Source organism: Artemia franciscana, chromosome 17 (genome assembly GCF_032884065.1).
Source record: "Artemia franciscana chromosome 17, ASM3288406v1, whole genome shotgun sequence".
In the NCBI taxonomy this organism is placed as follows: Eukaryota; Metazoa; Arthropoda; class Branchiopoda; order Anostraca; family Artemiidae; genus Artemia; species Artemia franciscana.
This window is the reverse complement of record NC_088879.1, coordinates 11789239-11806794: the sequence shown is the minus strand read 5'-3', so window position 1 is coordinate 11806794 and position 17556 is coordinate 11789239. Positions and strand designations below refer to the sequence as shown.

Genomic DNA, 17556 nt, shown 5'->3' with positions numbered 1-17556 from the left:
CTTACTGGAGGTCCCAGGGACTTCTTGCTGTGCGGTTTTAAGCCACCTTAAGTGCTTCAGTGTAGACTTGAGAAGATATGTTGGTCCCCATCCTGCACTGGTATCTGGGATCACTGCTTTTCTTGAGGCCAAAATAATTTCAAAGATTTAAAGAACATGAAAATTGGAACTTGGAATGTTACAACGTTAAAAAATGAATATCACATCAACATTTTGAGTGACAAATTCAGACGGTTTAAACTGGATTTATTAGGAGTTTCAGAAACTCATATCCCAGGGATAGGAAGCATGAAATTAGGTGACATAGAATTTGTTAACTCAGCCAGGAAGGATGGGGTACATAGACAGGGAGTAGGGCTCATGATGAATAAGGAAGCTGCTAAGTCTTGTTTAGGCTAGGAAGGTATTAATAATAGAATACTAATTGCTCATTTTATGACTAAAAAGTTTAGGGTATCAGTTATAGTAGTATATGCCTCCATTGAACCAACTGATGGAGATACTAGTGACTCAGATGAATTTTACTTACAGTTACAGGAGCAAATAGACAGGGTACCAGGTAGAAATATGGTATTTTTGCTAGGAGATTTTAATGCCCAGGTTGGTAGAAATAGGGATAGATGGTATCCTAGCCTAGGTAAATTTGGTGTAGGAAAAGAAAACAGTAATGGCTATAGGCTTTTGCAATTTTGTAGGCATAACAACCTAGTTATAACCAATACAGTGTTTGGTCACAAAATGACCCATAAGTTGACATGGTATTCATGTGATGGTAGGACAGCAAACCTTATTGATTATGTTATTGTAAACAGAAGACTAGCAGGATCAATACAAGATACTAGGGTGTATAGGAGTGCTGTTATTGATGTTAAAAGTAAAGACCACCATCTAGTAGTGTCTAAGGTTAATTTAAAGCTGAAATTTCGGAAGGGTAACTCCCTCCTGGAAAGTTATGATGTTGGTAGACTTCAGGATGAAAATTTGAGAAAAAAATTCCAGGAACAGTTGAGTACTAAACTTGAGAGTTTAAAATTTGACAATGTGGAAGATGGATGAATAATTTCAGAAAAACAATTTGTGAAGTTGCTGATGGTGTCCTAGGGAAGAGTGCTAAGACTGCAACTAGGAATATTAGTGAAAAAGCTTAAGGTTTAATAGAGAGTAGAAGGGGTTTGTATAAGAATTATCTGAGTGATAGGTCATATGAAAACAAAAGGAATGTAAAGAAAGTGGAGAAGGCATTAAAATATGAACTAAGGAGATGTGAAGTGGAGGCGATGGATAAAATTGCTGAGGATCTGGAAGGTGTGGCTAGACAGCATAATAGTAAAATATTATACTGGCATGTTAATAAATTGAAAGGGAGTAGCCAATCCGGACTAGTCCCAGTTAAAGATAGAAATGGGGCCACAATTAGTGATAAGGAAAAAGTTAAAGAAAGATGGGTGGAACATTTTGAGAATGTCCTAAACCAAGATACAGTTGCAGGAAAAGATATAGATGAAAATGAAAAAGTTTGTGATACCTTGGATGTGAAGGAAGATTTGTTTAGTGAGGAAGAATTAGTGACAGTACTAAAAGGATTAAAAAATAATAAGGCCCCAGGTGCTGATAGTATGATTAATGAGTTTCTTAAATATGGTGGCTCTGAGGTTAGGAATAAGCTACTGAAGATTATGAACATGATTTTTGAAAAAGGGGGAATACCCAATGATTTTAGGAAAACCTTAATTAAACCACTGTATAAGAAAGGTGACAAGAGTGAGTGTCGTAATTATCAAGGCATTATTCTGGTCTCTGTAGGTAGCAAATTACTGAGTAATATGATACTTTTTAGACTGAGACATGCTGTAGACAAAGTTTTAAGGGAAGAACAATGTGGTTTTAGAAAAGGTAGAGGATATGTCGACCAAGTTTTCACTCTTAGGTTAACAATTGAGAAGTCCCTTTGTTGTCAAACACCTTTGGTCCTCAGTTTTATCGATTATGAGCAAGCTTTCAATTCTGTTGATAGAACAGCATTAACAAAGGTCTTGTCATTATATGGTATACCAGAAAAATACATTAAAGTGATTTGCGCTATGTACAAGAATAATACTGCTGCAGTTAAGGTAGGAAATGAGGCTAGCAACTGGTTTTGTATTAAATCAGGAGTTAAGCAGGGTTGTGTTCTATCCCCCTTTATATGGATCATTTTGATGGACTTCATCTTAAGGAGCACAGGAAAGGCAATTGGAGATCATGGAATCAAATGGGGGGAAGAACGCTCCTGGGCTTAGATTATGCTGATGATTTAAGCATATTAGATGAAAGTGTGAGCAAAATGAATGAATTTTTAGAGGTTTTACAAGTTCAGGGTGCTAAAATAGGCCTGAAAATTAATGTTAATAAGACTAAGTCACTAAGGCTAGGAATAAGTGAAGATGAACAGGTGACATTAGGTAACGAAAAGATTGATCAGGTTGGGAGCTTCAGTTACCTTGGTAGTATTATTAGTAAAGATGGTGGGAGCAGTGAAGATGTTAAAAGTAGAATAGCTAAGGCCCGGGGTGTTTTTTCACAGTAAAAAAAAGTTTGGAAGAATAGAAAGATAAGTCTACAAACCAAGATTAGAATATTTGAAGCTACAGTGATGACAGTGGTCAAATATGGCTCTGAAGCATGGGCACTCCAAAAAGCAGATGAAAATTTACTAGATGTTTTCCAGAGAAATTGCCTACAGATTGTTCTGGGTACCCAGCTGACTGACTGTATTTCAAACAGTAGGTTGTACAAAAAGTGTGGTTCAATCCTGCTTTCTGGGGCTATAATGAAAGAAAGGTTGAGATGGCTAGGCCACGTTCTATGGATGAAGGATGACAGATTACCAAAGATGTCCAAGTGAGTAGAGAACTCCTTGAAGGGATAGTAAACTCATCCATTATAGAACATCTAAGTGTAAACAAGCTCATATTGCCTAGCCAACATGACTATCATTATAGTTGATCAATTAATACAAACTTCATTGATGCTTATGAATGTCTCTACTTATGTATATATGATCTGTGGTCAATGTGATATTTTTAAATTTAGCAAAAGTATTTGATAAAATATGCCAAATTGATATATATATATATATATATATATATATATATATATATATATATATATATATATATATATATATATATATATTCACAGGTGGGACATAGGGACACAACTACAATGGCGCGTAACGACTTACGCGCGCGGGGGGGGCTTGGAGGGGGCGCGAAGCGCCCCCACCAACTAGGTGTTGGGGTGGCGCGAAGCGCCACCCCAACAGCTAGTATATATATATATATATATATATATATATATATATATATATATATATATATATATATATATATATATATATATATATATATATATATGCCTAACTTTGATACTAGGCCCAAATGTTTTGCAAGACTTATGGGGAAATCCATGAAAATCTAGGGATAGTAGAAAGACTTAACCAAATGCAATTGATAGGCCAAAAATAATGAAAGAGAGATGATGCCCAAACTCTCAACTGCCATTCTTGGGAGACATCTAACAGTTTATAAGTGGTTGCAGAATTTCAATGTTGTTTTTAAATCACTTTTCCATGCCCAGGCAGCTCAGCAGCAGAGTACACCTGACACTTTGACAATAAATCACATCAGTTCAGTTTTTATGGCACTTGGTATTAACCAAGTGTCATATAGCGATTGCAAATTCTGTTGGTCTGTCTGTCAGTCCTGGTTTTGCTACTTTCAGGTAAGCTAGGACAGTGAAATTTGGCAGGCATATCAGGGACCAGACCAGATTAAATTAGAAATAGTTTTTTTTTTTCCCAATTTGACCATCTGGGGGGGAGTGGGGGCCCATTAATTTGGAAAAAATGAAGTATTTTTAACTTACAAATGGGTGTTTGGATCTCAATAATATTTGTTATTTAGAAAGATATCGTGTCTCAGAGCTTTTATTTTAAATTCCGACTGCATCTGGTGACATTGGGGGAGTTGGGAGGGGGAAACCTAAAACTTGGAAACACTTAGAGTGGAGGGATTGGGATGAAACTTGGTGGGAAATATAAGCACAAGTCCTAGATACATAATTGACATAACCGTAACGGATCCACTCTCTTTGTGGTAGTTGGGGGGGGGGGGTTAATTCTGAAAAATTAGAAAAAATGAGGTAGTTTCAACTTACGAACAGGTGATCAAATCTCAATGAAATTTGATATTTAGAAGGATATTGTGTCTCAAAGCTCTTATTTTAAATCCCGACCGGATCTGGTGACATTGGGGGGAGTTTGGGGTAGTGGAACCTAAAATCATGGAAAATGCTTAGATTGGAGGGATCAGGATGAAACTTGGTGGGAAAAATAAGCAGAAGTCTTAGATATGTGATTTACATAATTGGAACCGATCTGCTCTATTGTGGGGGGGGGGGTTAATTCTGAAAAATTAGAAAAAATGACATACTTTTAACTTACAAAGGAGTGATTGGATCTACATGAAACTTCATATTTAGAACAACCTTGTGACTCAGATCTCTTATTTTAAATCTCAACCGGATCAAGCATAATTGGGGGGGGGGGACTGGAAATCTTAGGAAATACTTAAATCGGTGAGATTAGGATGAAACTGGATGGGAAGAATAAAAACCTGACTAAGATACATGACTGACATACTGTACCAAATCTGCTCTCTTTGGTGGAGTTGGGGGGGGGGGGTAATATTGAATATTGAGGTATTTGTTACTTACGAAAGGGTGACCAGATCTTAATGAAATTTGATATTTAGAAGGGTCTTGTGCTATAAAGCTCTAATTTTAAATTCTGACCAGATCCTGTGACATTCGGAAGAGTTGGAGGGGGAAACCAGAATTCTTGGAAAACGTGAAAATTTGGGTATTTTTATCTTATGAATAGGTGATTGGATCTTAATGAAATTTGATATTTAGAAGGATTCATGTTGCAGAGCTCTTATTTTAAATCCTGACCAGATCTTTTGACATTGGGGAGAGTTGGAGGGGGAAATCTTGGAAAATACTTGGATTGGAGGAATCGGGATGAAGCTTGGTGGATAGAATAAGCAATTGTCCTTAATACATGATTGACAGAACCGTACTGGATTTGCTCTCTTTGGTGGAGTTGGGGGGAGGGGTTCAGTGATTTGGCGAGTTTGGTGCTTCTGGACATGCTAGGACGATGAAAATTGGTAGGTATGTCAGGGAGCTGCACAAATTGACTTGATAAAGTCGTTTTCCCAGATTTGACCATCTGGGGGGCTAAAGGGAGAGGAAAAATTAGGTATTTATAACATAGGAGTGGGTGATTGGATCTTAATGAATTTTGATATTTAGAAGGACATCATGACTCAGAGCTCTTATTTTAAATCCTGACTGGCATTAAGCCTCTTTTTTTCCTTTTAGATCAATCTATTGATTCATAGAATTTTGCTAGAGCTCATACCATATGATCTCTTGGCTCTTAGCTCTTCTTGCCTTGTCACAAGTGCCATATGAGCTCTTAGCTCTTGTTATTAAGAAAAAAGCAAGTGATATTTTATTGTACTCCTAGGCCTGGGCCTATTGGTAAATCCTGACCTGCTACTACAAGGGACTAAACTATAAACTCAATGCAAATGGCATCAGTGATGAAGTTGTAAATTGGACAATACAATCTCTAACCAATAGGAAGCAAGTAGTAAAAGTAGTTGAGGATAGTGGGTCAATTTTTCTCTTTGAACTGGTGGATGAAGAAAGCAGGTTGCCCCAAGCAGGTCTGTCATTATGAGAGGATGGGGGACACCCCCCCCCCAATGCTTTTGGTGACTTGGCAAAAAAGAAGTTAGTAAAATCATGGTACCTCATGCCATGATTTTTTCAATGCTGCTAAAATTCTTTGTTCAGTTCAGTAAAGACAACAAAAATACTGACATGTCATCTACAGAAATTTCAAACTTGGTCAGTAAAGGCAGCAGTTTTACTGACTCCTGCCCTGATTTTACAGATGGTGCCATGAGGTTTTATTGTTTAAATAGACAACATTAAAATAGTGACATACTATATACCAAATTCTGAATCTTTGTCAGTAAATCTAGCAGTTTTACTAACTTGTGTAGTGATTCAAACTCAAACAGCTGGTATAAATGACCAGCCATATTTGATATTTATATATTTGATGCATCTTCAATCATAAAGAATAAAATTTGTATGTTTGTGGATGATTCCAAAATAACTGGCCTGATTTATGACCTTTAAGTAGATCTCAGTGTGGGCAAAAGCCTGGCAGTTAGAATTTAATATCCAGAAATGTAATATTGCACACTTTGGAGCTAATGACCCCCAGAGCCAATACTTTATGGACTCCTAAGATGGTTCCAAACAACCAGTTACTACAATAAAGATCTTGGAGTCTTGGTTTACTATAAACTCGAATTCAATTTGCACATGGAGCCAGTCATAGCCTAAGCCTACCACACTTTTGGTATAATAATATGAATGTTGTGCAGTTGGTCCCAAGCAGTGGTTACTAAGCTCCTAAAGTGTCTGATCTGGCCTAAATTAGAATTCATGTCCATTACTACTCCAGTTAACAAGCTAGATCAATCAGTTCTGAAATCAACAGCAGCAGGTAATAAAATGCATAAGGGTTTCCAAAACTTGCCATATTCTACCAAACTCCAAAGGCTCTCATACCAATATAGGTATGGGAGTTATATTAATAGAATATAAATTGATATGCAACTATGATATCATCCCATACCAAAGAGTTTTTTAAGAATTAGAGAGTACCCCCCTGAAGTTTTACCAAAAACATGCTAGTACTAGGTTACAAAACATTTTTTATCTTAACATAATTTAAATGGAAATATTTCTTGTTTGTCAGAATTTGACAATTATAGGTTTCCCAAAGAAAAGGGGGACTAAAGCCAATTGGGAGCAGGGAGTTGGAATTTATCTTCCCTCATAGATTTTGAAAAATACCTTGTTTTTGGCATTTTCATTTGGAAAAATAGCCCCCCCCCCCCTCTTAGCTTTTGAAAGGTACATTTCTCCTTCACTATAAACCTTAATGAATTTTGACTCTGGAAGGGACATTGTCCAGCCTGTTATTTGTGGTACTCATGATGACATTTTATGTATTCATCAGTGGCATTCTATACTTAAAAATTCCTGCATCCTCATGAAAAAACATTGTGCTTCCTGGGTTTTGCTACTGCCCAAAGGAGACATCTCCACATTTGAGATAGTAGACACTAGATTACTTTTTGGAAGTAATGTTGCCAGTTATTATAAAAAAAGATTGTAGCTTAATCTAAATTATTACTTACTAGACAACTTATGTGTTCAAAACAACAGCATAATATGTCTAGTCCTACATGCACTTGAAACTATAGGCTAGTTAGATTTCTGTTTCAGGAACCTAAAAGTCATGAATCAAACCATGCCAGGACCTCCCCCCCTGTATAAGATACTGCTTGAAACATTTTCCCAGAAACTTCCCTCTTCAAAGAACTTTCTCCTTGTGAAAAATCCCCCGCTTCCTAAAAACTGATTGGATGTCTTTGGGAAAGTTCTAACGTGTGAAAGCTGACCTAATTAGTATATTCTGTATTGCTGAGAACATTGATAATGGCCCACTTCTTCTACTCACTCCTTCACTTTTACTGAATGTATTAGTAGCCAGGTTTGGAAAAAGTTCCAAAGCTCCCAGTAGCAGAATTGAACAGAATTCTAAAATCAGCCAAAAAGAGTAACATTGCTACTATGCTACCCCACTTTTTCTATGGTGGGTAGTAGCCATCAGCACCAACACAAAATATGCCCACCATATACACAGAAAAGATTAGGTCAAAGGTCTTTGTTAATCATGTGTTGAAGACTTGGACTGGACTCTGCAGAATTCCATAATAGGCTTCAAAATGATCTGTTTTGCAAATAATTTCTGTTATGTCAGTCATTCTTTTGATGTGTTTCTGGTCATAAATTGTATTTCAGTTTTGTCTTTAGTTGTTGTAGTGCTTAGTGCAGCAAGCTTTGTCAAGAAGCTTTCTGTATTTGGTATGAATAAGTCAATAAATATTAGACATGTCTTTCAAACTCTGTTCAATCATGCTGTGTGGTTCAATCCTGCTTTATAGGGCCATAACTAGAAAGAATGAGATGGTTAGGATATGTTCCACAAATGAAGAATGACAGATTCACGAAACTCTTCCTTATTGACCAAAAATATAGAGCTAAACAAAAAGCTGGTCATCCCTGAATGGGATGGGATGATGTTGTAAGGAAAGACTTAAGTAAAATGTGAACTTCTTGGATGGATGTAAAGAAGGATTCTTTGAATAGATTGTGATGGTTGAGGAGCATATGTGACTGTGTTGGCCTCAGGCAGCTTGGTGGTGCAAGAAGTTGTTAGTTTAGTAGTAGTAGTCTTCCAAGCAAGGAAAAGTCTACTACCGCTGCTTTGTGTATTTTTTCTTTTTTTTTTGGGGGGGGGGGAATAGAAGGCTCCCCTGTATTCATCAAAAAAATCAGATATCCATGGAGCACTTGATAGTGTTGTTAATTTTAAGGCATTGCATTTGCTTGCTTTATCCTTAGTCAGTAATTTTCTTAGTAACCATTTTTTAACTTGAAATTGTTTTCTTCATTGGTCTTTCTCAGTGAATTGGCTGGGAATTCTGTGTAGATGTTTACTTTTTCTTATGTGCTCACTTGATGAAAGAGGGGTGAAGAACTTAACTGTATCATATGGACATTTTTTTCCAACAAAGAATGATATAATCAGAAGAGTTTTGGGAACAATTACAGTTGCAGTCATTCTTTTCAGACAATTGGGTGCTACCCATTTGTTGTAGAACTGAAAGTCTTAAAAACAGAATTCTGATACCAATAGATGTATAAAAATTGGCTTTTATGCTGATTTCAAATATATAAATTTCATTAAGTTTAGTCTTACCCATGAAAGATTATGAGCCTAAGAAAATTTTCTTGATTTTCGAAAAAGGGGGGTGTAGTATTTTTATATTATGTTGTATGGAAGTTTCATGTTATGTTTTTTTTTTTTTTTTTTTTTTTTTTTTTTTTTTTTTTTTTTTTTTTTTTTTTTTTTTTTTTTTTTTCTTCTTTCTCATAATAAAAAAGCAACATGCTAAACTTCCAAAACACTTTAACTTCAAGAGTGGTCCACTAAAGTCTTGGCTTGGTTCCCTTCACTGAGTCTTTGGCCGCATTAAGGCTGCAGACGGCCACCATATCTCAGCCCCAGGGTACCAGCGAAACACCATTGCAGCTACGCACGCGTTATGGTCGAATAGTAAGAGGACCCCTGAAGCTAAACCTGTAAAAAAGAGTGAAGTGAAAAGAAGTATGAAAAGCTGCGGCCTCAACGCGGCCAAAGACTCAGTGAAGTGAACCAAGCCAAGACTTTAGTGGACCACTCTTGAAGTTAAAGTGTTTTGAAAGCTTAAGAGGACCCCTGAAGCTAAACCTGTAAAAAAAGAGTGAAGTGAAAAGAAGTATGAAAAGCTGCAGCCTTAACGCGGCCAAAGACTCAGTGAAGTGAACCAAGCCAAGACTTTAGTGGACCACTCTTGAAGTTAAAGTGTTTTGGAAGTTTAGTATGTTGCTTTTTTATTATGAGAAGGAAGATGTAGTATTTTTATATTATGTTGTATGGAAGCTTCATGTTATGTTTTTTTTGTAGGTAGCCTGGGTCAATAAACCTATTCAATAGACAACATTACATGGTGTCAGGTGTGGGGTTTGTATCTGCGGCGTCTTCATCAACTGCACTGACTGTCTTACTTCGACAGACCCTGGCAAAGTGGTTGGTCTTTTTGCATATGGAGCAGGTTTTCCCCTTTGCAGGACAGATGTGTGAGGGGGAGTATGTTCCGCCACAGAAGTAGCATGCTTTACTCTTGGAGCCGCTTGCTTCTGTTTGTTTGTTTCTACCACTGTTCCGGTTTTGGTAGCGGAATATAGCGTCGATCTCTTGTTTGATGGGGGCTGGTCTCGTTCCGTTGAATGTCTTGAGTTGAGCCTGGGTTGCTTTGTGGCTTCTGCACATAAAGGTTGCTTTATCCAGTGTGAGTTCATCACCTTCAGCCAAGAGCTTTTCACGCACGTTTTGGTTTTGGATTCCACATACAATTCGGTCCCGAACCATTTCATCTGGGTCGTAGTAGGAGCATGGTTTCACTAATGTCTTTAGATCTGTGATGTATTTTTCCACAGTCTCTGTGTCGTTTTGGTCTCGCTTCTGGAACAGGTATCGTGCAAAAACTGTGTTCTTCTGAGGTGAAGCATATGCTTTGAATTTAGCGAGGTAAGGTTCAATTTTGTGCAGCTCTTCAGGCGCGATGCTGAAGGTGTTGAATATTTCCCGACCTTTTGCTCCAGCCCAGATGAGTAGGTAGGCACACTGTACTTTTTCTGTTTTGCCTGAAAGTGGCCCTGCAAATATCAGCTTAGCGTGTTCTTCAAAGCGGTCCCATTCTTCTGAAAGGGAGTTGACCTCCCAGTTTATTGATGGCTGAAGGACGTCCATTGTTATTTTGATCCCAATCCGACCGAATGGGTTAACTCAATGGTAATGGTAGAAAAGAAGGACGGCTCCATAAGACTGTGCATAGATCCAGTTGATCTAAATAAGTCCATCAAGCGACCGCACTACCCGATTCCCACTCTAGACGATGTCACCTCAAAGCTACATGGAGCCAAAGTATTCACCAAACTTGATGCCCGATCCGGTTACTGGTCCATTCTGCTGTCTGACGACTCTTCTTATCTCATGACATTCAGCACGATCTATGGGAGATACCGTTTCAAGCGAATGCCCTTCGGAATCATCTCAGCCCAAGATGAATTTCAGCAGCGAATGGAAGACGCTTTCGAAGGCCTAGAAGGATTCGAAATCATCATTGACAACATGATCGTGTATGGCAACACCCAAGAAGAACACGACGAACGTCTAGCAGCAATATTGGAACGCGCCCTTGTCAAGGGCATCCAATTCAACGAAGAGAAGTGCAAGTTCTCAGTATCCAGAGTAAAGTACTTCGGACACGTCATAAGCTCCGAAGGAATGCAGCCAGACCCCGATAAGATCCGTGCCATAAACAACATGCCAAGCCCATCATGCCGAGAAGAACTCCAAACACTTCTTGGGATGATCAATTACTTAGCCAAGTACATTCCAAGTCTCTCAACAAAGAACAAAAAACTCCGTGACCTGACTAAAGCAGACCCGTTCATCTGGGAAGAGGAACACACGCAGATCCTAGAGGACTTGCAAGGTTCTCTAGATACCGGCTGATGAAAAATGATAGGTAGCCTGGGTCAATAAACCTATTCAATAGACAACATTACAGGGGGAACATCCCCTAAAAGTCAAATGATCTTAATGAAAATCATAGCATCAGATTAAGGATATTAGAAAACCCTACTGTATAGGTTTCAAGCTCCTATCTGCAAAAATATGGGATTTAGTATTTTTTGCCAGAAGAAAGATCATGGATTTTTCTTTTTTTTTCTTTTTTTTTTAGGGGTGACTATATCAACCTAGCAGTCTTAGAATACCGGAAAAGGGCTCACTCAAATGGAAATTGAAAGTTCTAGTGCCCTTTTTAAGTGACAAAAACATAAGAGGGCGACTAGGTCCCCTCCCCCACCCCTTTTCCCCAAAATTGCTCAATCAAAATTTTGAGATATCCATTTTGTTCAACATAGTTGAAAGGCTGAAAGGCCAAATAACTATACCTTTGGGCATAACAGACCCCCTCCCCTTCCACAGTCCCAGGGGAAAGGTTTTTAATTTATAAAATTTGTCCTTTGTTTACACCTAATAGTTGTTATTGGGAACATACATACATTTTTAGGGAAGGGGGGCAAATTTTACTGCTGAGGGTTTTTCCATGTGCAGGGAAGTTTCCAGGGAGTGAACTTGTCAGGGGGACTTATACACTGCAGGAATTTGTCAGAACTCTCATACAAAATTATTTTTATGTGTCTTGCTTTCTCTTCTCCATCTCAATTTTATGCACAGAGTGGTTCAGAGTAATTGCCTGTGGTAAATTATCACCATGATTGAATTGTCCAGAGGATATTTCATGGGGTGGGGGTTTCTCCATAGAGGTGAGGTCAGATTTCAATAAAAACAGTAAGATGCTTTTTAAAAGTACTAAAAAACTTTAGTGTAAAGAGTGGGGTGTTGAGGAGGGGGTAATTAACTTTATATATGTAATAATTTCTGTTTATTTTAAGTTTTAATGTTGCTCCTTACTTTCAGTTGAAAAAACTTGTTTTTTTTTTTTTGATATTAAAAATAATTGAATTTTTTGCTCCATTTGCCATGTTGACACAAACAGTCATCTAGTGAATAAGTTCAGCTTTCTTGATGTATTTTCTCAAGTAAGTGGTCTCAATGAAGCTGTGTGAACCATGAATTTTATTTCCAAATGTGACTTTTTTTTCCTTTTTTGTTCTTGATGCTTGTTCAAGTGGTTTGAGTAAAAAAATAAAGCACATCCAAAAATATTTGGTAAAAAATGTCACATGATCTTTTCTTCCAGTCATATCAGATACAATGGGCAAATCAAAAAATACTCCAGAACCCCCAGTTGATAGTCCACCAGCTGCAGAGGAAGAAGAAGAAGAGGAGTATTCTGTTGAGAAGGTTATGGACAGAAGAGTTAAGGGTGGAAAGGTTGAATACCTTCTTAAATGGAAAGGGTAAGTTTCTATGGATTTGAGTTGTTAGTTGTGTAGTCAAATGTTCTCTTATTTTTCTTGCTTGGATTATTAGAGATGCTTTTTCCTTAATGGTCTCATCACCAAAATCAAGTTTTGATAAGTGTAGGGGGTTGCAGCTTCTAAAATGCTGTAACCTAGTTCCTGTATTACCAAATAGAGACCAATCCAAATGTACCATAATAGGACATTGAGTGTCCTTCTGGTTGTCTGTCTACACGTGTTACATTATCTTGTATGCAAAGATGCAGTTTTTAGTCAGAAATTGCATTATTTTTTAAATCTTGTGTTTTGTTAATTACAAAAGACACTTGATATAGCAATTTTCTTTCAAATCAGCCATTAAACAGTGATGTTAAAGTTCCCTTCTAGCAATGCCAAAGAAAAAAAGAGACACTAGACATGCTGAAACAGACAGTGCTACTCATGCAAAACAAATAATTCTCCATGTTGTTCCAGTCAGAAGGCTTATGTTTCCTGTACATGGTTTTTATGGCACTTGGTATTTACCAAGTGACATATAGCAATCACAAATTCTGTCAGTCAGTCTGTCCTGGTTTTGCTAGTTTGAGCTCTTCCAGATAAGCTAGGACAATGAAATTTGGCAGACGTATCAGGGACCAAACCAGAATAAATTAAAAATAGTCGTTTCCCTGATTCGACCATCTGAGGGGGGAGTAGGGGGACGGTTAATTCAGAAAAATGAGGTATTTTTAACTTATGAACAGGTGATTGGATCTTAATGAAGTTTAATATTTAGAAGAACCTCGTGTCTCAGAGCTCTCATTTTAAATCCTGACCAGATCTAGTGACATTGGGGGGAGTTGGAGGAGGAAACTGGAAGTCTTGGAAGACGCTTGGTGTGGAAGGATCGTGATGATACTTTGTGGGAAGAATAATCAAAAGTCCTAAATACATGATTGACATAACCAGACCAGATTGGCGTTTAGAGTGTAGATCGGGATGAAACTTGGTGGGAAGAATAAGCACATGTCCTAGATACATTATTGACACAACCGGACCAGATCTGCTCTCTTTGGGGCAGTTGGGGGGATTTACTAGCTTGGGCACTTCCAGATAAGCTAGGACGATGAGAGTTGGCAGGTGTATGAGGGACCAGACTAGATTAAATTAGAAATAGTCTCTTCTTCGATTCGATTATCTGGGGGGGGGGCAAAAAAGATAGTTGAGAAGAATTCTATTTGTCGATAAAACAAATAATTGCTCTTCTTAAGTATGGCTTGTGGTCTTGGGGTATGATTCTCACTTAGGGTACGAGAGGTCTTAGGTCCGAGTCTTGGACCACCCCAATTTTTACATGAAAAAGATCCAAAGCTAGATACGTGATCAATATAGCTATCGCTGAGAGTTGGCAGGCATATTGGGGACCCGACCAGATTAAATAAGAAATAGTCGCTTCCCCAATTCGACTATCTGGGGGAGTGGAAGGACGGTTAATTCGAAAAAAATGGGGTATTTTTAGCTTACGAACGGGCTGTCCGATTTTAATGAAACTGGATATTTAGAAGGATCTCGTGTCTCAGATATTCCAAATGACCATTAAATTCAACAGGTAACAATTTTTCAAATGTAATAAAGTGAGAATAGTGTCCTTGTTTGACTCAGAAGGGGGTTAGACTGCACTGTTATTGGGAAGTGTACGGACATTTTCAGGGGATTTTTTTGGTTGGAGTAAACAAAGTGAGAATAGTGTTGAAAAACTGTTATTTTTAGTTTTATTGATTTTATCCTCTTTGTTGCCACTGCGTGACTCTCCATGTCTAGTGTTGCCACTGCTTGACTCGAGTCCCAAAGCAACTATTGTGATATGTCGAAACCAAAAAACTATTGTCCCGAGTGCCGACTGCTGGTAACCACAAATTCTGTCCAATGCGTGTCAGGATGCGGCCGTTGGTACCACACGGGCGTTAATAAATGCGCCCAAATCGGACTAAAGGACCATTCCGGCGAATGGTTATGCATAGATTGTCTTGCAAAAAAAAAAAAATACCCGTGACTCCGAAGTCGCAAGCATCTCAACCCCCACAAAAGCCTAGTGCGAAGAGACCTGTAAGAGGAAGCGGAATCGGCACCTCTTCACCACAAATTATTACGGGACCTAAAACTAACTCTGATATACCGAAAGGGACTAAGCCGTCTGTGGTAAGTGTAGACATTCCCAACTATGAATCCGAAACAACCCGTCTAAGTGAGAAAATTAAGACCCTTGATGCAAGTTTATTGGCATGTCAAGCAGAAAATCTAGAAATCCGGACAAGGCACTCAACGTTTCTGTCAGAAATGGAGGAAAAGAACAATCAAATTAAAGTGTTGGCAGGCCATTTGGAGGTTAAAGACTTTCTTATAGCCCAGCTGAAACAAGAACTCTCGGTGGCTATCGAAACCCGCCCTTGTGACACTTCGCAAATCCCCCGTGACCAAGTTACCCAGTCAACGCAAACGGACAAAGATATCGCTGTTGCTAACCGAAATGCACCCATTGATAATAAAGTGCAAACATCTAGTGCAAAACGTAACATCTAGCCCAAGCCTAGCCCATGACTGTGCAATCTTGTCAGACGAAATGAATCCTGGTGATACGTCATCAACTAGTGCAAATGCACCCCCTCCGACGCTCGTAGAGAAAAGTGACGCAAGAACTCGTAAATACAACATGCTTTGCCGGTTCTTTGAACGAGGGTTTTGCAGACTAAAGAAAAAGTGTCGGTTTTTGCATATATGCTTAAATTTCCGATCAAAATGTTGCAACAAAAATGATTGCAGTTTTGACCACGTAGATTTGTGTAGTGTCTTAACTTGTAGCAACAGAGAATGTGTTTTCGCTCATGTCACTCCTGACTTTCGGAAAACAAGCTCCCCCTCCCTGAATACCCCTACTTTAGTATCCCCTTTTAGTTTCCCTCCCCCTCCCATACACACTTTTCCTCCATCTTTTCCCACCATGCATTGTAACAAATATTGTAGTTTTGCCCATGTACCAAAAGTAGATGATGTTAATTCTCCTCCCTGGGGCCCTGTTCCAGTGTCCCTGTCCAAAGATAAAAATTGTAAGAGCCACTCATCTCCCTTCCGCCGTCCTTTTTTAGTGCACCGCACTCAAGCAAAAATTTCTCATCAAAGTTCATCAGGCACAGCTCAAAAATTGACAAACCCTTCCCGATCCCGAACTCTCCTCCCTTATCATTTGCTACCTCCTCCCCCTCCCCGCATACAGTAGTCCTATTTCCTCCCCCCTCACAATATGCTGCCCTATACCCTCCCTACTCTGCCACAAACCAGCAATTTCTTGACGGACATGAATCACTATTCCCAACCAGGCCCCCTTTCCCAGCACCTTACGAAACCCCACCCCCAGCCCATTCGTTTTATCCCTCGTGCCTACCCTGTCAACGTGACTCAGGTCTGAGACTTTTTAATTGTCTTATAATGAATCCTAATTGTACTCCTCGTGCTTCATCCATATCGTTGCCAGTCCCCCCACCCCTAAATCCCCAAGACAAATCCTTTTCTTACTCTAATAATTCATCTTTCGATATTATTTCTTGTCATGATTAACGAAATTGGCAAGGAATTCCCCCAAAGATGGAAATATGTTGATGACTTGTCGATCCTTGAAGTATGTCATAGGAATATTAAAAGTGACCCCGTTGAAATCCTAACCCAATGTTCGGATGAATCCAAGAATCTAAATATGACAGTAAATCACAGATAATGACAATCAACTTCTTGAAATCTACTCCTGCTTTTTGCGATCCGATCCCAAGCGAAATGCTAGTGAAACATGTTAAGCTTCTTGGTGTCACAATTTCTAATGATTTTAAGTGGGACACACATGTTTCCAACATTGTTAAAAAAGCAAATGTTTCACTATCCATTTTTAAGTTACTGTCCTAAGATACATTCCCTCCGTGTTTACTTATCCTTTATCAGGCCGTTATTGGAATATGCATGTCCAATCTGGCATTCGCAACTTTCAAATGAACTTAGTGACAAAATCGAGTCGGTCCAAAAGCGTTCGCTCAGGATCATTTACAAAGAAGGCAAAATTCCATACTCCTTTCTCCTTAAAGCTGCGCGCATTACCACCTTAAAAGAAAGGAGGGAAAAAATCTGCCTGCTTTTCGCTAAATCAGTCATTTCCAATCCCCGTACTGAGGACTTACCTCCCTGATTTTCACAATCCCATTAGACTCCGACTCCCCCGGTCAGCCTCCTTAGCAATCCCAACTTACTCTCCGATCCATGCTGTTACAGAAAGGTTTTGCATAAGTTTTATACCCTTTATTCTGGAACATTTTAATAATAATTCGTGATTATGTAATTGCCAAATTCCCCTTTTCCTCTATTGCCGTTTTTATTCTTTTTTTATTTACTGCAATGTTTTTGTAATTTAGTTGTTAAGTTTACTGATTTGCCCTTTATCTTTGATGATTTTGCTTTTTTAATTCCTTTTAATTTTAAGTGTTTGACTCAATGTACTGGTTTGAATTTTTTTTTCTTAGCTTTTAATGACATATAAAGCGAATTCGGCTCTATAGAGCTTGTGATAGTCTTTTGCAAATAAATATTATCTTATCTTATCTAAGTCAACCAGGTCATGTAACCCACCTCTTTAGATATTGATGAAAGTTGGCACAATTGTTGCATTTGCTATCCTATTGATAAATACAAAATTTTATTTCTCTATCTATTATAGTTTTTTTTCTACAAATTTTTTAATTTTCTTAATTTAACGTGGTTTTAAGCCTCGGGTTTCGCGTCTTGCAATTTAACTTGTAGCTTAAA

The 17556-nt window shown here is 38.4% G+C and overlaps 1 protein-coding gene across 3 annotated transcripts in view; it reads left to right on the top strand.

The window, feature by feature from the left end:
* LOC136037853 (chromobox protein homolog 1-like) overlaps positions 1–17556 on the top strand; it is a 33050-nt gene that overhangs the window by 974 nt on the left and 14520 nt on the right. For all 3 annotated transcript variants that reach the window (XM_065720699.1, XM_065720701.1, XM_065720700.1), the window contains exon 2: positions 12573–12732. In XM_065720699.1, coding sequence (XP_065576771.1) covers positions 12587–12732 — 146 coding nt within the window. In that variant the 5' untranslated portion in view covers positions 12573–12586. The remainder of the gene's footprint in view (positions 1–12572; positions 12733–17556) is intronic.